The sequence below is a fragment of the Lactuca virosa genome, chromosome 8 (assembly GCF_052849685.1).
Source record: "Lactuca virosa cultivar CGN04683 chromosome 8, Lactuca_virosa_CGN04683_v6, whole genome shotgun sequence".
NCBI classification, from domain to species: Eukaryota; Viridiplantae; Streptophyta; class Magnoliopsida; order Asterales; family Asteraceae; genus Lactuca; species Lactuca virosa.
Window position 1 is genome coordinate 335,337,871 of NC_136433.1, and position 25,882 is coordinate 335,363,752.

At 38.6% G+C, this 25,882-nt stretch overlaps 1 protein-coding gene and 1 pseudogene across 2 annotated transcripts; both read left to right on the forward strand.

The window, feature by feature from the left end:
* Positions 1 to 1,701: 1,701 nt before the first annotated feature.
* On the forward strand, positions 1,702 to 6,097 carry RGS1 (REGULATOR OF G-PROTEIN SIGNALING 1). Of its 2 annotated transcripts, none has more exons than XM_079069495.1 (11): positions 1,702 to 1,929; positions 2,730 to 2,850; positions 2,939 to 3,002; positions 3,098 to 3,182; positions 3,280 to 3,353; positions 3,442 to 3,633; positions 4,071 to 4,159; positions 4,645 to 4,883; positions 4,973 to 5,097; positions 5,196 to 5,317; positions 5,561 to 6,097. In XM_079069495.1, exons 1-11 carry the CDS (start codon positions 1,715 to 1,717, stop codon positions 5,756 to 5,758), a joined length of 1,524 nt encoding a protein of 507 aa, XP_078925621.1. In that variant the 5' UTR covers positions 1,702 to 1,714; the 3' UTR covers positions 5,759 to 6,097. The 2 variants fall into 2 exon arrangements, with proteins under 2 accessions (XP_078925621.1, XP_078925622.1); XM_079069496.1 differs by having other exon boundaries at positions 6,005 to 6,097.
* A 1,038-nt stretch (positions 6,098 to 7,135) lies between these two features.
* LOC145131805 (F-box protein At5g07670 pseudogene) lies at positions 7,136 to 8,953 on the forward strand (annotated as a pseudogene).
* The last annotated feature ends 16,929 nt before the right edge of the window (positions 8,954 to 25,882 follow it).

Sequence of the window (25,882 nt, forward strand, 5' to 3'; positions counted from 1 at the left end):
ACCATTAACAGCTATGGCTATATAATACTGCATTTCAAAATGTTGGAAAGTAAAACCAGTATTAGATTTACCTAACAAACAAGTCTTAGTTTTCATCAAATATAAAAATCCACTAAAATTAATAATCCCCCGAAAATATCACACCGAAATTGAATATTCTAGAAATCCCCCTCCCCACCGGTGACCAAACATATGATAGTTGAGAATCAACTATATCACATTCCCGCCAGTTATAACCACAACGAAATATTCACTAGAACTACACCAGAAAATAAAACTAATATTAAAAAAAAATTGTCTTGCATTTATTTTATACATATACTAGTAAAAATGTAGAAATTATAGTTAAAGTTGTTAGAAATTGTAGACAAAATATAAAAAACCGTAATTAAACTTACATTAGGATCATAAAAAAAAACAGTTGAGGAAACCATAGATGGCCATATGACATCTACAATTTCTTCAGTTAAAAATGAAAAAAGATTATTTTCTATTATTTTTATAGCGCATTCGAAATCACATGCGAGTTTAGAAATCACAGGTGAGCAGATGATATTGTAGGCGTGTTAGCTTCATCTACAGGTTTCTTGGCTATTTTTGGCTAAATACTATTTTTAGCGATCAGACTATTTTGTAGATTTATCTTTAAAAAATAACTTTAGTAGATTATAATTTTATATTCAATCACATAATATAAATCGAAATATTTGTGAAAGTGCATCGCTTTGTATGACATTATCCTCACATAAAACCTTCCACATCGAGGAATTGCAAACATACTTGCAAGGCCGCCTCATCGATTTGAAATGCCACATATGTTTTTGTTTTTCACCATTTGAAAGGCTTGCAAGTTGATTTTTATTATTTTTCTAATCAAATGACATTAATTAAATATCAAAACCAATTATATATATATATATATATATATATATATATATATATATATATATATATATATATATATATATATATATATATATATATATATATATATACCTCCTTTTCAATTACAAATGAATTTGGAACGAATATGACGATGTCGATGATGAATTTTCTAATATTTGGATTTTCATGTTTATAATGTTAAATATTTTTATTTGCTTTATAGATAATTATAATTTGTTATTTTATTTATTATTATTATTATTTATGATATTTAAAAAAGATATAAATGGTTGGTGAGGTGGTAGTGAAGACCACTTTTGAAAGATGAATGATATTGCAGTGATGTAGACGTAATTGCAAAACCGATGTAACAAGTTTAAAAAACTAATTAATATTATACGGATGTAGATGACCTAAGACAATAAGTTTATTATATTAATTAATAAATATATGTATATTAATATATTATGAAAATGACAAAAGTACTTTCAATATTTATATTTATATAAACAAGATAACAATATTTTTTTTATTTGGAACCTAAGGATTTTATAAAACCACAGCCTAAAAATAATAAAAAAAAAACAACTTAGAAAAGGTCAAAAGAAGAATAATACCAAAACTCCCATTTATAATTATCAAAATTATCGTTATGTTTTAACCAACTAAACAACAAAGAGAAAATGCTATCAGCCAATTTAAGATGGTTATTATTTCTAGCTTTCCGTAACTGATGGCAATTAACACTATTTCTACTTTTGATTTTTTTATCTTTTGGACAATTGGATTATATGTTTATTTTGAGAAAATGCTAAATCTTTTTTGGTCAATGGTCAAACTTGGGAATGGACTAAAGTTGAACTTTCAGGCAATATATGAACTTAACTCTCAATTTTCCAATAACAACAGCGCTTCTCCGATCAAGAGTCGCCGGCGGTATCCGTTTGCCGCCGTATGCCTGTGCAAGATGACTAGCTGCGATGTCATAGGCGGTTGTCCCAGCGACTACGTTGCTCTTTCCGTTTCTATCATCTCTTTCGTCTCGTACGTCTCTTTTTCCCCCAATTTGCACACATATTATACATGAATGTATGCAATTGCGCTATCTCGTTTGCTTATTTGGATGAAGATTACGTAGCTTATGCGCATTTACTATACAAGTTTGAACTTCGAATTGTGATCTAAGTTTGATTTAATCCAGGATTGTAATAATTTCATGCTACTTTCAATCCAAACGCAGTTACGCCTTGAATTTGGATGTTAAACATGTTACTTTTCCGATATGAGTTTTGGTCTTTTGAGTTCTAAGAAGAAGTATAGAAACCTCATGAACTTCAGATCCATTTGAAATAATATCGGTCTTAGATTTGCTTAGAAATTCATCACAAAAAAACTTTTGCTCAAGTTCTGTAGATTCGCATTTCGACAACACTAGGTTAACGTCAACTTTCGCAGATAGTTTTATGTCCTTAAAGTTACCTTCAATATTTCCTAAGAAATTATTACTGATTATTTTATGCTAGAAATGATGTACATAGAAGTAATAGCAAATTAGTTGTTCATGCTGCTTTATCACCTGATTATACAAGTGTATATCTTCTACTAGAATTGACTAAAATGAAAACTTTACTTTTGAATTTTGAATTGTGGTTGTTATGTCATCTTTCATTGGTGTAGAGGAAGAATAAGTTAAATCCCTTCACTTTGTACCATTATAGCAAGAAAGCCAACTGTTTTATGTCAAATCTGGAAACACTACACCATCATTTTTGACATTGATCAACACACTTGATTGCTTCTCATATCTGGCAATGTGTATGATGAACATTGTTCTTATCTTGCAGCCTATTTTTGAGGTCGACTTTACCCTTTATAATTCACAAGGTTCCTCGACCTAAAGGAAGTAGTTTTTGGCTCCCAACTATTCAGATCATAGCTAGCTTCAATCTTTTGATGTCACTTGCAGTAAGCCTACTGTCCTTTAATAAAACATCAAGTTCCTGTTTCCTAAATCCTAATTATCTATGTATTGAAATTCAAATTTTGTTTTCAGATGGCTCTTAATATTGTGAGGTTTCATAGGACGCATTGGTGGCAATCCTGCTATCTCTGGGGAGGTTTGTTTTCTTTTTCCTTGATTACTAAAATCACTCTATTCGTTCATTTTCATTTGTCAATTTCATCTTTGCCTATAGCAACTTTTTGGTTTCAGTTTGGATTCATGTTCCACTAGGATTTGGATTGTTATTGAGCTGTCGACTTATACAAGTAACTCACCTATATTCCGTTTTTGTCAAGTAAGTTTTCAGTCTTGAACAATTGAGGAACTCCTACATTACTCAATTTTTTATATATTTTTACTCAAATCTGTATTTACTACCTTGTGATTTTCAGGAGGCGTCTCTTTCCTATAAGATCATATATTAGTCTTCCACTTGCTCTTCTTCCCTGGATTTGCTGGGCTGTATGTAAGAGAAAGATGATATTTCCACTTTTACTTCTTTTAACCTCCATTTTTCCCATGAGGCTGTTTATATTTTAGTTTCTTTGGTGTAGTGCTTCAAATAAAGCAGCCTCTAAGTAACCACTGTCACATGGGGATTCAATGGGCTATTCCACATATTTGCCTTCCTGTGTTGTATATTGCTGCTTTGGTTGCTATTACTGCAGCCATTCATCATATTGAGTTCAAATTTGATGAGCTTAAGGACCTCTGGCGTGCAATACTCGTAACTGTGTTTTCTATCAGTAAGTTTTGATTATAATTCTATGTAATTTGTAGTTATTTATATGTTGGATTGGGTCAAAATGCAAAAAAAAGCAATATACTTTCATTTATTTATTTGTTGTAGCATTCCACTTTTGTTATTACAACTTTGCACTTTGAAAAATCTAACCAATTATCACTCTGGTTAGATTTTAGATTTTATAAAGTACAGTGTCTTAATAAGAAAAATATTGGAAGTAGATTGTTATAATTGGGTGTACTTTCAAAATACAATGTCTTAATAAGAAAAAAAAATGGGAAGTACAATCTACAATGTTGTAATAAAAAGACTTTCAAGTAAGATGCTATAATAATATAATATACAAGTAAATGAAAGTATATTAACAGTGATTGGCAATCAACATCACATTTATTTAGTTCCTATAGGTTATGATTTATCTTTTGTTTCCCATTCTAGGTGTATGGGTGGTTGCTTATGTTTTAAATGAGACACATGAGGAGATCATGTGGCTTCAAGTCACCACCAGATGCGTGCTTTTAGTTGTGGTATGTTTAATACCTTTCATGGCATTTCCTTAAAAGAACTATTTTCTATGACAAGGGTATTCTCGTCTTTTGCATACACGAGAGATCGAGAGCGAGTCCCTGTCCCACATTTTCGGATGGATAAAAAATTGCAACTTTGTCACATTGACATCTGTCCCAGTCCCAGTCCAATGCATGTCAAACGCAGTACAACCTGTTATGTCCTGTCCTAGCAAACGGGCCCTGCCCGTTTGTCTGTTACAACATGATAGGACAAAACATGTTGCAATGTGTTTGTTGTGCATTGGGCTAGGACTGAGACTGCTGTCAATGAGACATAATTGCAATTTTTTATCCATCTGAAAATGTGGGACAGGGGCTCGCCCTCGATCTCTCATGTATGAAAAAGACGTGAATACCCTTATCATCCTCATCATTGTAAAGAGCACTAGAAAGCTTGAAGTTTTTATGGATAGCTGATAATGATATGGAGTGTTATTTTATAGGCAAGTATTCTTGTGGTGGCTTTCTTCTCTATTTCATTCTCTCAACCTCTGGTGTCGGTTATGAGCTTAAACAAGAAAGACAGCTTTGGATTAAAGAGTATGGGCCAGGCTCTTGGAATACCTGATAGTGGGCTTTTGTCACAAAATGATCCAACTCTAGATGTCGATCCTAATCAACCTTTGGATAAACTTCTTCTCAACAAAAGATTCCGTTTATCCTTCATGGAATTCGCTGACAGGTCTTCTCTTATTTTTACTCCTCATTGAAAATAGCCCTACAAATCTTTTTAGGGATCCAAGTAAAGTACGTTTTTCTCCATGATTTCAGTTGTTTGGCAGGGGAAAGTCTGCATTTTTATGATGAAGTACAACAGCTTGAAAAAATACCAGTAAATGATCCGGTTAAAAGAATTTACATGGCACGTCACATTATTGAGAAATATATAAACACAGGTATTAAGGTCTAAATCTTTTTCTTCTTATTTTTTTGTAAAAAGTATAAGATAAGGAAGAAAATATATATTTTCTTCAATTTCTTAATTTTGAAACAGGTGCAAACATGGAGGTAAATATATCTCACAGAACCCGGCAAGAAATTCTCACAACTCTTGATATTGCACACCCGGATCTCTTCAAAAACGCACTCAATGAGTTGCTTCAGTTGATAAACATGGTTAGTTTTTTTACCTCATATCCATCCCTATATTTACTAAGAAAATATGACGAATCGAGGGTATTTACGTCTTTTCCACATATAAGACACTAAAGCAAGTCCATAGTTTTGTCGCATTGACATTAACCCGAGTCCCAGTCCCATATAGTACAACCTATTATGTCATCTGTTATCTGTTTGTTATTCTAGGAAAAGAAAAAAAAGGAAATAAAAACTGACCTCTTATATTTTATTATTTTATAGAACTTAGCAAAAGATTATTGGTCATCGATGTTCTTCTTAAAATTCAAAGAAGAAGCAGCTATGAGAAATGTAGACCATGAACTTGAACAAGTTAACGGTTGGGATTTTTCTCCAAGATTAAGCTCTGTCCATTGTCCCGATGACCCTTTCTACCAAGACCACATGTCAAGGGATCCCACTACTACCCACTACCACTAAGGTGTTATAATACTGTAATTACGTAAATGCCCTTGTCTCCATACCATCAATCCCTTAGGCAGCTAGGGTATGTTGGGAGATTGACCTTAGGGTGTCATTTTGTGCCATATTATTTGTACAAATTTTGGTGAGGATCACTAGTAGTAGATTAGTGCCATTTTGTACTACAATTATTTGTATAGTTCAATGAATCACAAAAACATGAAAAATCATACTACATTTGTTTGTGGGTCCCATTTTTTGTAGAGGTGCCAAGCTGGATATGGTTTTGTTTGGTCTGACGCTTAAATATATTTTGTTTGATTTTTGAATTTTATAAATAGTTAAATGTCTAAAATATGATTATAAAAACTATGTTACTGTAATAATTATCAAATTTTCTTGTCCTAAACAGGTAATTTTTTATTTTTTTTTCGTGTGTACCTGGTCTATCTAATATTACTATTATTATGTTAACTATTTACAAAGTATATTAGTTAAAATTCAGCCAAAAAAAGCATAGAGGGTTGATGTGTTTTCGTTCTACATTTAATCCAAATATAAAGTTATAATATTTAAACCTATTTATCAGAAGATTTATTAAAATGGTATTTTTCAATGAAGATTTGATAATATAAAAAACCTATGATCATATAAGTTATTTTTTTGGCTTATGGTTCACGGCTCTATCTGATAAACTATATATGTCAATATGATAATCTATTTATATGCGTGGGTTTATTATTTAACGCAAGAAATTGCATAAGGCGGATGGGTGTGCATGCCCTGCAGACCCCGAGGAGACAATGTCACAATGGTGGCGCGGTGAACACTCCATTGGATAGTGGATGGTGGTGTGGTGAAGGCCACCGCAGCAGATGAAAACCCACACCTTCTTTCTCTCTTCTCCTCTTCTACTCTCCTAACAGCTGGTAACGACTAGTTTTGTTTTTTTTTTAATTATTAAATTTACCAAATATGACAACTTTTACTCCATACTTCACATAACTTTCTACCATTTTCTACTACTATTTAAACCTCCATTTACCAAAATCTATCCAAACAACCCTCCCACCAATCTCAGATCGGGTCGAAAACAAATCGGGTGGAAGTGGTTTCAACAACACCGATTCGAAATGCTTTTGCTTTCTATCGGTCGGTTTACTGTCGATTTACCAACCACAACTAAATGTTTTTTTTTCTGCACCCCACCCGACCCCAATCCCAACAATTTCACCATAAAAATGTACCACAATATTATTCTATGCAGCCCATTAGCCCATCCTTATTTCACCATAAAAATGTACCACAATATTATTCTATGCAACCCATTCTATGCAGCCCACGATTTTTCGTGGTTGTGGTGATTCGTGGTGGGGAAGACGGAGGATCACGGAGATGCCTCTCTCAGCCGACCCTCTTCTTCCTCTCTCTCCGTTTGTGCTCGTCACTGGTACACCACCACCAGTTCGTGCTTCGTGTTGGTCTTCGTGGTTGCGTTGCTCGTGACAAGCATTGCAGATGGCCTAATAAAATCATTAGAAGAAGAAATGGAGGGATCCTAATTAGTAGTTATTTTGGTTATGTTTATATTTTCTTTCTTTCTAGTACTTAATCAACCTTTTAAATGTTATTATTTATAGACAAAATTTCACCAATCGTTCTTCAGTTTTCAATTTGTCCATAAAATAGTCTTTATGAAACTTTTTTTTTGCATGGATGGTCCCTACGGAGCAAACCTTGCACACAAATGGTCCTTATGACTAAATTTCTTAACAAATTTTGTGATATGTTTGTGAAATGACAAAAATACATTTTTTTTATTTTTTTAATTCTTTATATATAAAAAACAAAATATACTCAAGAAAATACACACGCAATCAAGAGCACACACCTACTGCTACCACCACCACCACCACCACCTACTTCACCTACTACAATCACTATTTTAATCACCACCACCACTTGCCACCAAAAGAAATCACCATTACCCACAACCATCACTATTAATCACCACCACACCACCTGCCACCACAACAACCACCATTAACCACCAACACACGACTTGTCCATGACTTAAAGAACTCAATCATTTCACCTGTAACGGGATCGCCGCCACAACAACAACCATAGGAAGTAATTGTTGTTCCTCATTCTCCCCGTTTTCAACAAACCCATAACAACGAAACCCTACTTCTTGATTCCCCCGAAATAGTCCCCTCTCATGATTTCATTTCCCTCATTTCTAATGAAACACTCTTGCAAATTCTCTCCAAACTCCTTGACAAATCTCAAAGGAATTCGAATTCTTTGGTCTCCAGATTGTGGTTCAATCTCCAAGGTCATTTGGTAAGGTTAGTTAGGGTTTTCGATTAGAGTTTCCTTACATCTTGTCGAATGTTCACAAGATTCCATAGCCTCATTGACATTAATTTACTTCACAGAAGCGTAATTTCTAGCAACCATACAAAAAGTTGGGGACTCGATTTAGGCCGTGAGTTTTGGCCCTTTTTGCATCAATTTCGATGACTTTTCACCAAACAACAATACTTTTTGACCTGTTAACGAAGTAGATTATGTGTTGAAATATTTAACTACTGCATACCCCAATCTCCAACGACTTGTACTCTTAAATTCTTCCAAGTCTAGGTTACCAAATCTTGCAGAAGGATGTCCGAATTTGCAAGAAATGGTTTTGTATCATTGTCATGATCAGATTTGCGTGTGATTGCAGGGTTTACAAATATGTAGATACTGAAGTTGATTGGAACCATTGACGTATTTTATTCCTCTTTGGTTTCAGACATAGGTTTAACAATTCTCGCTCAAGGGTGTAAAAGGTTAATGAAACTTGAACTCAGAGGATGAGAGGGGAGTTATGATGGAATCAGAGGAATCAAACAATGTTGTCAAATGCTAGAAGAACTCGCATTTTTGTGATCATCGAATGGATGATGGGTGGTTGTCAGCTCTTTTCTACTATGAAACTTTGAAAACTTTAAGGTTAGTTTCATGTCAAACCATTGATCAAAGCCGTGGACTTGATGAACACTAAGGAGCTTGTAGATTGCTTGAAAGATTATAATTGGAAAGATATAGATTGTGTGAAAAACAAAGTTTGAGAGCACTTTTTATTGTGTAGATCTGTTAGAGAAATGGTTGTAAAAAGTTGTTGGGGGTTTGAAAGATGGCATTTTTATTAATGTCAATTTGTGATATATATATATATATATATATATATATATATATATATATATATATATATATATATATATATATATATATATAGAGAGAGAGAGAGAGAGGGCCCACTAGTTAACAACTAAATAAAAGATGGGTAATATAGTATTTTTCATATTTTATTTAACAAAAACTAACGATGTTAATCATAGTGAGTATTTGTGTGCAAGGTTTGCTCCGTAGGGACCATCTATGCAAAAAAGGTTTCATAAGGACTATTTTAGGGACAAACTGAAGAAAAAATAATCGTGGATATGACCTTCGTCACGTCGTGACGACCAAAGTGTCACATCATGAGGAACGCTCTGGACAAACTGATGCCCTACGCTCTTAATCCTTTAAGCCATGCATCCAAACCTTCCAGAAGGCCTTCTCTAGCGTAGAATACCATAAAACTCGTAGCGTTTTAGACATGCATGTCCAATGCATGTCTCAAACAGAAGCTAGGTCAAAATGATGTAAAATGGGGTCAAGATGTCATGCAAGAGTTCAAAACTCTATCAAACTTCAGATCCATCACTTCTAAATACAAAGGGACTTTGGGGATCCATAAAGTTGGCAACTTTATGAAATCTCAACACTCCAACTAACCTAAACATGAAGAAAAGCACATAATAATCTAGATCTAAGCACATGGGATCATAAATCATGGAACTTGAATACTCACAAAGGTCCAACGTGTGTGACAGAAGATGATGGTGAGGCTTGCAAGCTGAGATGATGCACCAAAACTCTATCTCTTCTTTTTGGCTAGAAATCACCCAAAAAGGAGCTCAAAATCAACAATGGATGATTAGGATTTTCTTGAGGGTGAAGGGAGGTGATGGAGGCTGAGGGTGAGCAAACCCTAGCCTCCACTTCCCTTAAATATGGGGACAACCCCCAAAATTAGGGTTTGGCAAGCAAGGGCTGTTACGTCGTGACAACCCAACTAGTTGTGCGTTTCGTCGGGCATGGTCACGTCGTGACACACAAGTGCTCACGTCGTGACTAAGGCTAAATCCTTAAAGGTTAACTGATAGCCCAACAAAATAGCTTACCTGGAACTGGGTGTTATAATTCTCCCCCACTTGAACTATATTTTGTCCTTGAAATCCTCAGCTGCAAATAGGCCTGGGTAGTACTCGTGCATCTCTGGTTCGGGTTCCCATGTCCACTCGGAACCCTTCTAATGCTGCCACTGAACTTTGACTAGGGGTACCACCTTGTTGCACAAGGTCTTCGTCTTCCTATCCAAAATAGTCACTAGCCTCTCCATTTAATTTAGGCGTTCATCGACCTAAATGTCATCTAACGGAACCACCAACGCATCATCAAGCAAGCACTTCCGAAGCCGAGAAACATGGAAGGTGCTATGAATTTGACTGAGCTCCTCAGGCAAATCCAATCGGTAGGCCACCTTGCCCACCCTGTCCACTAATCGAAAAGGTATGATGAATCTGGGGCCCAAATTGCCCCACTTCCTGAAGCGTATAACACCCTTCCAAGGTGATACCTTCAGCAGAACCTTCCGGGGTGAGCTGTATGTAACCTCTGTCGGATCTGCTGAATAAGCTCTGCGTCTGGAGAACCACCTCAGTCATCCTCATGACCCTATGGTCAACCTCTCCCCAACAAACTGGAGTACGACAACTCCTCCTATATAGAAGCTCGTACGGAGGTGCACCAATGTTGGAATGATAGTTGTTGTAGGAAAACTCAACTATGGGGATGTAGGAGTCCCAACTCCCACCGAAATCGATAACATAAGCCCTTAGCATATCGTCGAGCGTTTGAATAGTCTGCTCACTCTGACCATCTGTCTGAGGGTGATAAGCAGTGTTGAAGTGTAACCTAGTACCTAATTCCTCATGAAACCTCTGCCAAAACCGAGAAGTGAAGCACACATCACGGTCAAGATGGAAACCGACACATCGTGGTGACCAACGATCTCGCACACATATACTTCGTCCAATTTCTCGGCCGAAGAACTTTCCCGAATGGCAAGAAAATGGGCACTCTTGGTCAGACGGTCCACAACAACCCATATCGTGTCAAATCCCTTGGCCGTCCTCGATAACTTAGTGATGAAATCCACGGTGATCTGTTTCCATTTCCACATGGGAACCTCCAAGGGCTACAATTTGTTGTGCGGTCTCTGGTGCTCTACCTTGACCATTCGGCAAGTCAAGTATCTCTCCACATACCATGTTATCTTCCACTTCATGCATGGCCACCAATTGCTAAGTCTGAAGTCTCGATATATCTTCATAGCTCCAGGGTGAATAGATAACATGGACTTATGCGCCTCCTCCATCACTGTCTACCGGACCCTGCCAGAAACTAGGACCCAAAACCGTCATCGGTGGCAAATCTAGCAATCTGACCCTAGATCTTATCCTTCTTCTAATTCTACCTCCTGATTCCATCGGCGTGAGCCTCCCTAATCAAATCCAGGAGTGGTGAGTCGATGGTCATCCTCAAACAGAGCTCTCGAACAGGAGCACTAGTCGCCTTGCGACTCAAAGTGTCGACGACCACATTGGCCTTCCCTGGATGATAAAGAATCTCTTAGTCATAATCATTGACTACATCAAGCCACCTGTGATGTCTCATGTTCAAATTCATCTGATCCAAAAGGCATCTCAGTCTCTTCTGATCTGTGTAGATGGTACAACGGACCCCATAGAGACAGTGTCGCCAAATCTTGAGGGCAAACACCACTGCCCCAACTCCAAATCGTGTGTCGGATACCTAACCTTGTGAGGCTTCAACTGCCTAGATGCATACGTAATAAACCTACCCCGCTGCATGAGTACCGCCCCCAAACCCGTGATCGAAGCATCACAAAATACCAGAAAATCCTCAACACCCTATGGAAGGGTTAATATCGGGGCCTCACATAATTTCTGCCTCAAAGTCTCATATGCAGCCTGTTGGTCAAGCTCCCATCGGAAATCCACACTCTTCTTTGTCAACCAAGTCAGAGGAACGACAATCTTGGAAAAATCATGAATGAACCTCCGATAATAAACCGCTAACCCCAGAAAACTCCTGATCTTAGATGGTGTTACGTCCCGAATTTTCAAGGCAAACTTTTCACTTTTATTTATTTGAATATGAGTCTTACATGCGTTATATTACATATTTAATTATTATAGATAGTCTTAGCGGAAGTCTTAAATATTATTTATTGCCTTCGATGCAAATACAATCATGCAGGAGCCTTTCCTCGATTCGTAGAACAGCCTGTAAAGCAGTTATTCAACAACTGTAAGCCGAGGCTTAGTGAATTCCCTCAAAATCTTTAATACTACAATATATATATATATATATATATATATATATATATATATATATATATATATATATATATATATATATACACAATGCATACACATAATGGCCTTTAACATATAGTTAGTCCGCCCTTTGGCCTTCAGCTTAAAGTCGGTCCGCCCCTTGGCCTTTTGCATTAAGCTAGTCTCCCGGAGTTTATTGGCCTCCATCACGAAGCTGGCACGCCCTCAACTCCCACATAATATGTTAACATATATAGCTTGCAATATTCCAACATTACATGGACCTATCTAGCCTAATTGTTTAAGTGTATACTACAAGCAACCATATCCTAACATATAGTGGATACATACTGGAGTATAACATATAGTGAGATGAGCTCACCTGGACAGTTTCTCAAGGGATAAACAATTAACCGGGCACTTCGACTAACAAGTAGCACTCCAAAGAGGATCTACCTATATTACTATTGTTTATTAATTCCTAAGAGAATCTATAACGTAGGATAGACCCATCACTAATCCCAATGAATACCGATAGTTCTATCAAATAAGGATCAGCTAGCCCGGGTAGTTGTGATGCAGGACCATTTCAGCGTATAGCCTTTTTGAAATCCAACAACCAAGCCAACGTGACCATTCTAGGAACCTCTCCCAAGAAGCTTCAAATCTAAGCCCAATACTTCAATTTTAATAAAAAAATAAAACATTTTGAAGACTTTAAAAATTAAAATTAAAATAAAATAAAATCTAAAAAATTTAAACTAACTATTTTTTTTTGATTTTTTTTAAAATTTTTGATTTTTAAAAAAAGAAAAAAGAAAAAATAAAAATAAAATTGTATAACACTAATTCCTCCTTCATCATTGCTGATATTATTTTTGTGATTTTGGGATCAAAGTTTTTTAGACAACCTTAATCTGTTTTTCGGTACCTCCACCTTCATGAATAGATCTGGTCAATCGCCGGTATTGTGGTCAACTTAAGCACGAAAAAATGTGACAAATTTGGACATGCTACAAGAGACAAGACATTTACCCTATGTACCTAAATAATATTCCTAAAGGACCATTCAACTGACGACGACCAAGGATATTGTTGTCCACCTAAATTTAGCAGCGAGATCTACAGACAACCTATTAAATGTTCAATTTTAGATGTACTAGAACATGTTTCCCGCTTCCTGATATACCCCAATAATCAAGGGCTTCCAAAATACTCCTTACTTTAGATGAGAAGACAATTATTATGGGAGAAGTCAGATTCAGAATGCATATGTTGTACACCCAGGTCGGATCTTTCAATCTCGTAGAGGGATTAACATATGACTAACTGAATAGAGGGATTGAGAAATAGAATGGTGCATATGTTGTGTTCCAGGTCGGATAAGAACTTATCACGCAAAGGAGACAACATATGACTAACAAACAGAAAGAATTGCATAGATAAGAAGATGCAGAGAAATAGAGTTGCATATGTTGCAGTCCAGGTCGGATCTTTTGTTCACGCAGAGGAGGCAACATATGACTGACAGAAAGAAAGCAAGAAAATAACCTTCTACATATCTACTTTATCGGAATTCCCCAGTCGCCTCGTTAGTACCGGAATTAAGGACATGAGTCCGTACATCGAGGAAAAGTTAAGCCATAGTTCTAGATACAGATTATTTAGTGTATCCCGCAGGTTCCCATGAATATATCACTGCTCAATCTACCCGAGCGTAGTATTGTCAGACTAAACGGGACTATCTAAGTCAATGATTGTCAAATCTTTTCTTAGTCCAACTATGCCTAGTCCAGTCCATATAAACTTTCGTGCCTACCAGCGCATTGAACACATAGCCTAGACAGTTCAATATTGGTACCTTACACAAATAAAAATTGCCTGTTATCACTTGTTTATATCACTTACCAACACATCACCTGCAGACAAACTATCATGAGATACTATTTTTGGATTTTTCATATTTTCCGAAAAAAATAAAACAGAAATAACACTATTTTTGGATTTTTGATTTTCTAATTTTTGCTTTGTTTTATTTCTCCCCCTAAATTTGTGCATAGGAGAGAAAAGAAAGTAAATGCGCAAATTTAAACTACCTAAAACAAAAAAATTAGTCTTCAAAACGTATCATTTTTAGAAAGCCCACAAGCACATCGAATCGAGCTTTGTTAAACGGTTTGGTGAACAGATCCGCCACATTATTATCAGTGTGAATCTATTCCAACCGAATGAGCGAACGCTCATAACAATCTCTGATAAAATGAACTTTGATGTCGATGTGCTTGGTTTTTGAGTGTTGGACAAGATTTTTAGCGATTTGAATTGCAGCATCGTTATCACAGGAAATTGGAGTTTCTAGAAAATTCAAACCGTAGTCCATAAGTTGATGTTGTGTAACGCCCCGGGTTTTCTCGGTACGTTTGGTTATTTTAATTTAATTATCCTTGTAACCTTGGGTTAATTTATTTAACCAATGTCTAATTTCTTATGTTATTGGACTCTTTTGATCATCTTGTAAACTCCTTTTTGAAGTCCATGGACTATGGGCCTATTGCAATGTCCATCTAGTTAATAGTACTTAATGTGTAAATTGAATCATTTGGTACACACACAAGGAAAACACTCTAAACCCTCCCTCTCTCTCAAAAATCGTCCCCCTCTCTCTCTTTGGGATCAAGAGCAGCCAAGGGGCTATTTGGAGCTTAATTCTTGTTCATTTCCAGCCTTGATTCGTATTGGTATGAACCTCCTTATCCTTTCTTACAACTTGATTCATAACCTTGTTCTAGTTTTATGATTTCATCTTCACCTCTTCTCCTTCTTATTTTATTTGTAATTGTATGTTATACATCATCTCAAGATCCTATCTTCACCCCATATATGGTGGATGATGGATCTAGGGGATTACATGTGGCAAAAGATCATGGAAACCCTAAAAGGGAGAATGATGATTTTATGTGCTTATGTTTATTTTCATGTTGATTATTATTACATCCTTGAGGCTAAATGAAATCCTAATGATCCCTAACCCTTTTTAGTACCACCATTATCATGGGGACTGAATTGGGATGATGAACACATCTTAAAATGTGTTTCAAAAGGAGAAGGATGGATAAGCCAAAAAGGAATCACGGGTGGCTACGATTCTGTTTTCCATCAGATCTGTAGTCATTTTGTAAAAATCATATCTGGAGCTCTAGAACTCAAACGGACCCCAAACCAGTTCCAAAAGTTCACACATTGAGTTGGCTAACTTTCTTAAGAAGGCCAACCTCACTGATAAGGGCTTTATCTATGTGAAAGAATGGCATCTTTGCTGTTAGGTCTGATCCGGGTCTGTTCTGATATGTCATTTTGTTTTCATCATTTCTAAGGCTTGGAAAAGGATCCAGAGTGATTCCAAGTTTCTATATGTTCCTTATATTATGAATTTAAGATCTGGAGAATATGGGGTGTTATTTCCAATTATAAATTGGTTAGAATTGATCCACACTCCAGGTCAGTGGGCAGTCACCAGCTTTTGCTAGTGCTGTGATTGTCCACAATGTGAATTTTATATCTGGAGTTTGAGAGATACTTTTCATTCAATTCCAACTCTGAGACTTTCACTTGTATGTCCTTTACTTCTCTTAATTTTCTTTTGGACGAATTCTACTCACAAGTTGGGTAGAATTGGCCAACATCACTTGACTGTATTGTTGGAGACAGAAGTGATACACCATTTTGTAAAATTCATATTTAATTCATCTTTTGGAGTTAGAATGAGTTCTTTATAGTTATGGAATCCTGAGCAATCATAGTTTCCTATAAAATTTAGTTAAAGCTATGTTTCTATTTTAGATTTTGGAGTAAATCCGTTTTGAACAGCAGGTCTGTTTTAGAGACCTTGCTGTGATTACTCTTTTCTCAACTCATAGCTTCATTACTTCTCGTTTCTAACCTTTAGTCCTTCTTAGGCGAGGTTTTGAAGTTTGCTCAAGCTTGGTAGCATTATTTGATTGTTAGCCATCCTTAATACTCACTCAAGGTGAGTTCTCTCACACCGTTGTATTGATGATTGTGTTTGCTAGTTAGCTCGTGTGTGATTATTTGAATTTATTATAAAAGCATGCTATATAAGTATTGTTTTAATTCGTACATGTGCACTGTATGTAACTAATTATGGATATGGGGACACCACCAAAGGATACGGATTTACCGGTGCGGTGGGTAGGTAAGATCACCAACGTAATACTCTTCGTGAGGTGCGGTGATTAGGGCCAAATGATACGGGATCTTCCCGGTGCGGTTCAAACCTACAAGTCCTTCTCGTAATATAGACATTGATTCGTTCTTTGTCTTTATCGTTATAATTGGAAAATGGATTAGGGCTAGTAAATATGAATGTTGGTACAATGTCTGTGTTTGAATTCACTAAGCTTTGTGCTTACGTTTTTCCCTTATAACTTTTCAGGTGTTAAGATTAAAGAGGCTAAGGCTTGACATGGAGCATCGGGACATCGCTACTAGTTATTTTGTTGGGACCTTATTATTATTATTACTTCCGCACTTATTTTATATGGTTATTAAGCTGATGGATTATGTTATGACTATTTCAGTTGTTTTAATTTAATTTAAGATGGGTTTTAAAAGTTTAAAATTGTTGCAAAAAAAAAAAAAAAAAAAAAAAAAAAAAAATTTTGGGTGTCACAAGTTGGTATCAGAGCCACAGTTTGAGGGAACTAGGCATTCTTGTGGATGTTCTAGACTCAAATTTGAGGCTCTATAATAGTTTATTCTCTTTTTTTAAAAGATTTTTCAAATTTTCTGAAGACTAGTAGTGAAAGATGTCGCGGTGTGCCAGTCGGCCAGCCAAGTAAGCCTTATTTCTTATGTTAAATGTTTATGTTAAATTGTTGACTATGAATTGGATTCTACTAGTCTTAAAATGCTAGATTACACACTTATTTAATGTTAACATGTGAGAGAGATGTAAAATTAACGGCTAGAGCGAGCTGGAAATTTTGAAACTAGACGCGATTGCGAAATTGGAACTTGTGTGGAAGATAGTAGAGGGCCCCTACTATTTGAAACATCGGTGCCGGTTTCGGGTCGGGGCAAGGTTGAGAAATTTTCGGCAAGCTGAGTGTTTCGTCTTCCTAGAAATATCTAGGCTGAATTATTTCTAAATATTTTCCTCCTTCTACGGATACAGATGGCTCCGCCTGCTCGCCTTAATCAGCTCCAAATGGAGCAAGTTAGGAATATTGTCGCTGAGGAATTCAATAACGCTTTCAATGAATTAATCCCGGGCGTGACCAATGACATAATCAACCAGGTCAAAGCTCTTCTGGATGAGCGCCTCGCAGCTATTCCCGGGGGAGCGTTATCGGCTCCGCCCGTTCGGGATTCGGCATACTACTTCGAGAAGTTCAACAAGTGTAGCCCTCCTCTTTGGAATGGTGAATCCGACCCAGTTGCTGCTAAGCATTGGGTGTCAGATGTTGAGGGCGCCTTCATGACTGTTGGGTGTCCGGACCAGTACAAAGTTGTGATCGCCATGAATCAGCTGCGAAAAAGGGGAAAGACATGGTGGAACACCATCACCGCTCTATTAAACGAGGAAGAAGTGAGGGCCATGTCTTGGGCCCAATTTGTGGAGAGGTTCGAGGCACAATATGTGCCCAAGGTGGAGCAGCAGCGGATGCAGCAAGAGTTCATGGCCTTACAGCAAACTACCGAGTCTGTTAGCGACTTGAACGCCAAGTTCTTGGAGATGCTATCTTTTTGTCCCTCATTTGCTGGGAATGAGGCCTGGTTGGTCAGCCAGTACACTACCATTCTACGTACCGAGATTCGGGAATTCGTTAGCATGCAGGAGTTCCCGACTTTATCTGCGATCATGGATGCAGCGAGGAGGAGGGAAATCGAGTTGCAGACCCAGACCAAGAGGAAGGCCAATGACACCTCCTCCAAGACATCCGGAGATGCCCAGAAAAAGCAAAAGCAGGGTGGTAAGTCAAGGTATGAGTACAGGCCGTCTTCAAGTCAGGGCGAGAAAAATCCGTTGATATGCTACAACTGTAAAAAGCCAGGGCATCATTGGAAGAATTGTAGGGCTCCCCCTGCGAGTGCAGTTCCTCAGATTACTTCTGCTGCTCCCGTCTGCTATCACTGCAACGAGACGGGACACAAGAAGCCCGAATGTCCAAAGTTGAAGGCTGGTAAAGGAAGCGGGGGTACAAATCCTGCAATTGCATCGTCTTCTAAGGGACCCACTATGGTGACACGAGGTCGTGCTCACCAGATGACTGCGGATGAGCCGGTGGTTACCGCGACAGTGGCAGGTAAATTTCTTTTTTTTTTTTTTCTTTTCTCTCCTGCCATTATTTAATAAATGGTAATTAGAATTGTTTACATGATTGTATGTGGTAAATCAGGCACTTATTTGCTAGATTCCGAGCCTGCTGTTGTTATGTTTGATAGCGGTGCTACCCATTCTTTTGTATCTCGCACGTTTATTAATCGTCTGGGGTGTAGTATCGGAAAATTGGCTCGCCCAATGGTTGTCGAAGTTGCCGACAATCGCACTATTTATGTCACCGATGTCTATCGGGGTTGCACTCTCGAGTTTTCTGGAGTTGAATTCCCTATCGATCTTATCCCTATTGCGATGCGAGAGCTCTGCGTTATCGTAGGCATGGATTGGCTTGATGCGTTTGATGCGGAAATCCACTGTCGTAAGAAGCAAGTTCGTGTTCGAAACCCTAGAGGTGGAGAACTTATTATTCAGGGGGACATTCCCCGCCTGGCTATGGCTTCTTGCTCTTCTGCTATAGCACTAGACGACGTTCCTATCGTTTCCGACTTCAGCGATGTCTTTCCGGAGGAACTCCCTGGCTTGCCACCTGTTCGGCAAGTGGAGTTTCGCATTGATTTGGTGCCAGGTGCGACTCCGGTAGCGAAATCTCCTTACCGCTTGGCACCACCTGAAATGAAAGAGCTCCAAGATCAACTTCAAGATCTAAGTGATAAAGGGTTTATACGGCCAAGCTGCTCGCCTTGGGGTGCTCCTATTCTCTTTGTGAAGAAGAAAGATGGATCCCAGCGAATGTGTATTGATTATAGGGAGCTAAACAAGCGCACGATAAAGAATAGGTACCCTTTGCCACGTATTGACGATCTTTTCGATCAGCTTCAGGGAGCATCTTGGTTTTCCAAGATTGATTTACGTTCCGGTTACCATCAGATGCGTGTTCGTGAAGAAGACATTGAGAAAACAGCATTCCGTACTCGATATGGGCACTTTGAATTCGTGGTGATGCCTTTTGGGCTCACCAATGCACCCGCAGCGTTCATGGATCTCATGAACCGGGTGTGTAGCCTGATGCTTGACCGTTCGGTCATAGTGTTCATAGATGATATCTTAGTCTATTCTAAGAGCAAAGAGGAGCATCAGCAACACCTTCGGGAGATTCTGGAAACTCTGGCAAGAGAAAGGCTTTATGCTAAATTTTCAAAATGTGAATTTTGGTTGGAAGAAGTTCAGTTCTTGGGGCATGTGGTAAACAAACAAGGTATCAAGGTCGATCAAGCCAAGGTTGATGTGGTTAAACAATGGAAGATTCCGAAAACACCTTCTGAAATTCGCAGTTTCTTGGGTTTAGCCGGTTATTACCGGAGGTTCATTGAAAATTTCTCTAAAATCGCCTTACCACTCACCCGATTGACCAAGAAATCAATGAAATTCGTTTGGGGCCCGGAGCAGCAACTGGCGTTTGATGAGTTAAGGAAACGATTGTGTGAAGCTCCGATTTTGGCCTTACCTGATGGGGTTGAGGATATGGTGGTTTACTGTGATGCATCGCTTCAAGGTCTTGGTGCCGTGTTAATGCAACGAGATAGGGTGATAGCCTATGCCTCCCGACAGCTGAAACCCCACGAACGAAACTACCCCACTCATGATTTGGAGCTTGGGGCTGTTGTTTTCGCTCTTAAGATTTGGAGACACTATCTCTATGGAGTGAAGTTTATCATATACACTGACCATAAGAGTCTAAAATATTTGTTCGAGCAGCGGGATTTGAATATGAGGCAGATCCGATGGTTAGATGTGGTAAAAGATTATGATTGTGAAATTCACTACCACCCCGGTAAAGCTAATGTGGTAGCTGATGCTCTTAGTCGTAAACAATCTGCCGAACCAATTCGAGCTAAGTGTCTCCGGATCACGATGGTGTCGTCTTTGTTAGATCTAATCCGGGATGCCCAAAAGACGGCAATACTGGAGGAAAACATCAGGCGTGAGAAGATTGGGAAAGAGTTGCCTAAGATGGAACGAGACGGGCGTGGTTTGCTGACTCGCTACGGTAGGATTTGGGTTCCATATACCGGGGGAAATCGGAAAACCCTAATGGATGAGTCTCATAAGTCAAAATTTTCTATCCATCCTGGTGCTACTAAAATGTATCGGGACCTTCATGAGGCTTACTGGTGGCATGGAATGAAGAATGATGTGGCTCGATTTGTGGAAGAATGTATGACCTGTCGAAAGGTCAAGGCGGAACACCAGAAACCGCATGGGAAGTTGCAACCATTGGAGATTCCTGAATGGAAATGGGAGCATCTAACCATGGACTTCATTACAAAACTTCCTAGAACTGCCCGAGGATCAGATACAATATGGGTGATTGTTGATCGTTTGACTAAGAGTGCTCACTTTCTCGCTATAAAGGAGAGCTCATCGGCGGAGAAATTAGCCGAGATCTTTGTTCGGGAGATTGTCTCATTACATGGGGTGCCCGTTTCTATCATCTCCGATCGAGACACCCGATTTACCTCTCGGTTCTGGAGGAAGTTTCAAGAGGAATTGGGCACACGATTACATTTTAGTACCGCCTTCCATCCGCAGACAGACGGGCAGAGTGAGCGGACGATTCAGACCTTGGAGGACATGCTTAGGGCGTGTGCAATTGATTTTGGGGGTAGTTGGGATGACCATCTACATCTAGCTGAGTTTTCTTATAACAACAGCTATCACTCAAGCATTAAAATGCCTCCGTATGAAGCCTTGTACGGGAGGAAGTGCAGGACGCCCGTTTGTTGGGGCGAGGTTGGGCAGAGGGTACTTGGGAGTACTGATATCGTGCTACAGACTACGGAGAAAATCCAAGTGATTCGGGATCATTTGGTCACAGCGAGCAGTCGTCAGAAAAGTTATGCTGACAAAAGACGCTCCAATCTTGAGTTCCAGGTGGGAGATTATGTGTTGCTTAAAGTCTCCCCCTGGAAAGGTGTGATTCGATTTCGGAAGCGGGGAAAGCTCGGACCCCGATTCATTGGACCCTACAAGGTCATAGCTCGTGTGGGGAAGGTGGCTTACCGTTTAGAGCTTCCTGACGAGCTTAGTCTAATTCATAATACGTTCCATGTGTCTCAGTTACGAAAATGCGTTGTTGATGAGACCGCTGTGATACCACTGGAGGACATACAAATTGACGAGCGTCTCAATTATGTTGAGAAACCAATCGCTATTTTAGAACGAAAGACGAAAGCTCTCCGCAACAAGACCATAAACCTGGTTAAGGTGCAATGGCAACATAGGAAGGGTTCGGAATGGACTTGGGAACCGGAATGCGAGATGCGGACTCATTATCCGGATCTGTTTCTAGGTTTTGACTTCGAGGACGAAGTCCGTTCATAGTGGGGGAGAGTTGTAACGCCCCGGGTTTTCTCGGTACGTTTGGTTATTTTAATTTAATTATCCTTGTAACCTTGGGTTAATTTATTTAACCAATGTCTAATTTCTTATGTTATTGGACTCTTTTGATCATCTTGTAAACTCCTTTTTGAAGTCCATGGACTATGGGCCTATTGCAATGTCCATCTAGTTAATAGTACTTAATGTGTAAATTGAATCATTTGGTACACACACAAGGAAAACACTCTAAACCCTCCCTCTCTCTCAAAAATCGTCCCCCTCTCTCGCTTTGGGATCAAGAGCAGCCAAGGGGCTATTTGGAGCTTAATTCTTGTTCATTTCCAGCCTTGATTCGTATTGGTATGAACCTCCTTATCCTTTCTTACAACTTGATTCATAACCTTGTTCTAGTTTTATGATTTCATCTTCACCTCTTCTCCTTCTTATTTTATTTGTAATTGTATGTTATACATCATCTCAAGATCCTATCTTCACCCCATATATGGTGGATGATGGATCTAGGGGATTACATGTGGCAAAAGATCATGGAAACCCTAAAAGGGAGAATGATGATTTTATGTGCTTATGTTTATTTTCATGTTGATTATTATTACATCCTTGAGGCTAAATGAAATCCTAATGATCCCTAACCCTTTTTAGTACCACCATTATCATGGGGACTGAATTGGGATGATGAACACATCTTAAAATGTGTTTCAAAAGGAGAAGGATGGATAAGCCAAAAAGGAATCACGGGTGGCTACGATTCTGTTTTCCATCAGATCTGTAGTCATTTTGTAAAAATCATATCTGGAGCTCTAGAACTCAAACGGACCCCAAACCAGTTCCAAAAGTTCACACATTGAGTTGGCTAACTTTCTTAAGAAGGCCAACCTCACTGATAAGGGCTTTATCTATGTGAAAGAATGGCATCTTTGCTGTTAGGTCTGATCCGGGTCTGTTCTGATATGTCATTTTGTTTTCATCATTTCTAAGGCTTGGAAAAGGATCCAGAGTGATTCCAAGTTTCTATATGTTCCTTATATTATGAATTTAAGATCTGGAGAATATGGGGTGTTATTTCCAATTATAAATTGGTTAGAATTGATCCACACTCCAGGTCAGTGGGCAGTCACCAGCTTTTGCTAGTGCTGTGATTGTCCACAATGTGAATTTTATATCTGGAGTTTGAGAGATACTTTTCATTCAATTCCAACTCTGAGACTTTCACTTGTATGTCCTTTACTTCTCTTAATTTTCTTTTGGACGAATTCTACTCACAAGTTGGGTAGAATTGGCCAACATCACTTGACTGTATTGTTGGAGACAGAAGTGATACACCATTTTGTAAAATTCATATTTAATTCATCTTTTGGAGTTAGAATGAGTTCTTTATAGTTATGGAATCCTGAGCAATCATAGTTTCCTATAAAATTTAGTTAAAGCTATGTTTCTATTTTAGATTTTGGAGTAAATCCGTTTTGAACAGCAGGTCTGTTTTAGAGACCTTGCTGTGATTACTCTTTTCTCAACTCATAGCTTCATTACTTCTCGTTTCTAACCTTTAGTCCTTCTTAGGCGAGGTTTTGAAGTTTGCTCAAGCTTGGTAGCATTATTTGATTGTTAGCCATCCTTAATACTCACTCAAGGTGAGTTCTCTCACACCGTTGTATTGATGATTGTGTTTGCTAGTTAGCTCGTGTGTGATTATTTGAATTTATTATAAAAGCATGCTATATAAGTATTGTTTTAATTCGTACATGTGCACTGTATGTAACTAATTATGGATATGGGGACACCACCAAAGGATACGGATTTACCGGTGCGGTGGGTAGGTAAGATCACCAACGTAATACTCTTCGTGAGGTGCGGTGATTAGGGCCAAATGATACGGGATCTTCCCGGTGCGGTTCAAACCTACAAGTCCTTCTCGTAATATAGACATTGATTCGTTCTTTGTCTTTATCGTTATAATTGGAAAATGGATTAGGGCTAGTAAATATGAATGTTGGTACAATGTCTGTGTTTGAATTCACTAAGCTTTGTGCTTACGTTTTTCCCTTATAACTTTTCAGGTGTTAAGATTAAAGAGGCTAAGGCTTGACATGGAGCATCGGGACATCGCTACTAGTTATTTTGTTGGGACCTTATTATTATTATTACTTCCGCACTTATTTTATATGGTTATTAAGCTGATGGATTATGTTATGACTATTTCAGTTGTTTTAATTTAATTTAAGATGGGTTTTAAAAGTTTAAAATTGTTGCAAAAAAAAAAAAAAAAAAAAAAAAAAAAAAAAATTTTGGGTGTCACATGTTGAATCCAAATCACTTGAGAGCAACAGGCAGAAGCAGCAACGTATTCTGCCTCCGCCGTTGAGGTTGAGACGGTTTGTTGTTTCTTACATTTCCAAGACACGAGACGGTCACCTAAGAATTGACATCCCCTAGAAGTTGATTTCCTGTCAAGTTCACAACCTCCATAATTGCTGTCAGCGAATGCATATAAATCAAAATTAGAATTTTTAGGATACCAAAGACCCAATTTTGGGCTACCTTTGAGATACCTAAAGATTCTTTTGACAACAATTAAATGAGAGAGTTTAGGATTAGCCTGATAGCGTGCACACTGACGGACTGCGGACATGATGTCGGGTCTGCTCGCAGTCAGATACATCAGGGATCCGATCATCGATCTGTATTCTGTCTGATCTACGGATTCACCTTCAGGATCTGGAGACAACAGGGGTCGCTCAACCATCGACGTCAAGGCAGCTTTGGAGTCTTTAAACCCGAACCTCTCAAGCATGTCTTCAACATATTTTCCTTGGTGTAGAAGGATTCCGGTTGAATCTTGACGGACCTGCAACCCCAAAAACATGGTCATTTCCCCCAAGGAGCTCATCTCAAATCTATTCTTCATAATGGTCTCAAACTCGGTGCACAGCTTTGGACTCGTTGAACCGAAAATGATGTCATCGGCATAGATCTGAACAAGAATTATGTGTCCATCCACATGCTTGATAAAGAGCGCCTGATCAATTGTACCTCTGGTATAACCATGCTCGAGAAAATAACCTGTTAGGGTAGCATACCAGGCTCGAGGAGCCTGATGTAACCCATACAAATCCTTGTCTAATTTGTAGACATGATTTGGAAACTTTGAGTTGACAAAACCAGGAGGCTGATCAACAAAAAAAATTTCTTTTACGGCTCCATATAGAAAGGCGGTCTTAACGTCCATCTGTTAAACTGTGAACCCCATGTAGGAAGCATACGCCAGGAAGATACAGATAGCTTCAAGACGCGCTACAGGAGCATACACTTCAGTGTAGTCAAGTCCTTCAATTTGCCGAAACCTATGAACGACCAAAGGCGCTTTGTTTCGCACAATTACCCCACAATCATCTTGCTTGTTGCGGAACACCCAACGCATGTCCAAAGACTTTTTGCCCTTTGGCAGCTCAACCAATTTCCAGACCCCCAGTTTCTCAAACTGATTAAGTTCCTCGTGCATTGCATCCACCCAACTAGGCTCATTTAGTGCCATTTCGACATTCTTTGGCTCGATTTGAGAGACGAAGCAAGAGTAGAGACATATGTTGACATCTCCACTCTGGCTCCTCGTTTTGACTCCGTCGCCTAGTTGACCAATGACGTTTTCGATCGGATGATCGCGTTGAAGTCTGGTGGGAATTTCCTGGCTGATGTCATTGAGTGTGACAGGAAGGTTGTTGATGTTGATGAGTCCGTCATCTGCTAAATCATCCGCCTCAGACGATCTACAACCGTGTGAGGTGCTTGCCACGTACTCATTAGCAATTGGCTCGGGAAAGAGAAGCTCCATGAAAGTTTGAGTAGCAGCGGAAGTATCTCTGGTCATGAACTCTCTTTCAGCAGGAGTGAGTGGAGTGGCTTCAGCATCAGGATTGATTCTTTGACTAG

What these genes read in the sequence shown, in the direction of transcription:
- RGS1 (XM_079069495.1), top strand. Translation starts at nt 1,715, where the DNA reads ATGGTCAAACTTGGGAATGGACTAAAGTTGAACTTTCAGGCAATATAT. An exon ending in ATCTTTTGATGTCACTTGCA is followed by an intron (nt 2,851 to 2,938) that starts GTAAGCCTACTG and finishes TTTTGTTTTCAG; the next exon opens with ATGGCTCTTAATATTGTGAG. An exon ending in TGCTTCAGTTGATAAACATG is followed by an intron (nt 5,318 to 5,560) that starts GTTAGTTTTTTT and finishes ATTATTTTATAG; the next exon opens with AACTTAGCAAAAGATTATTG.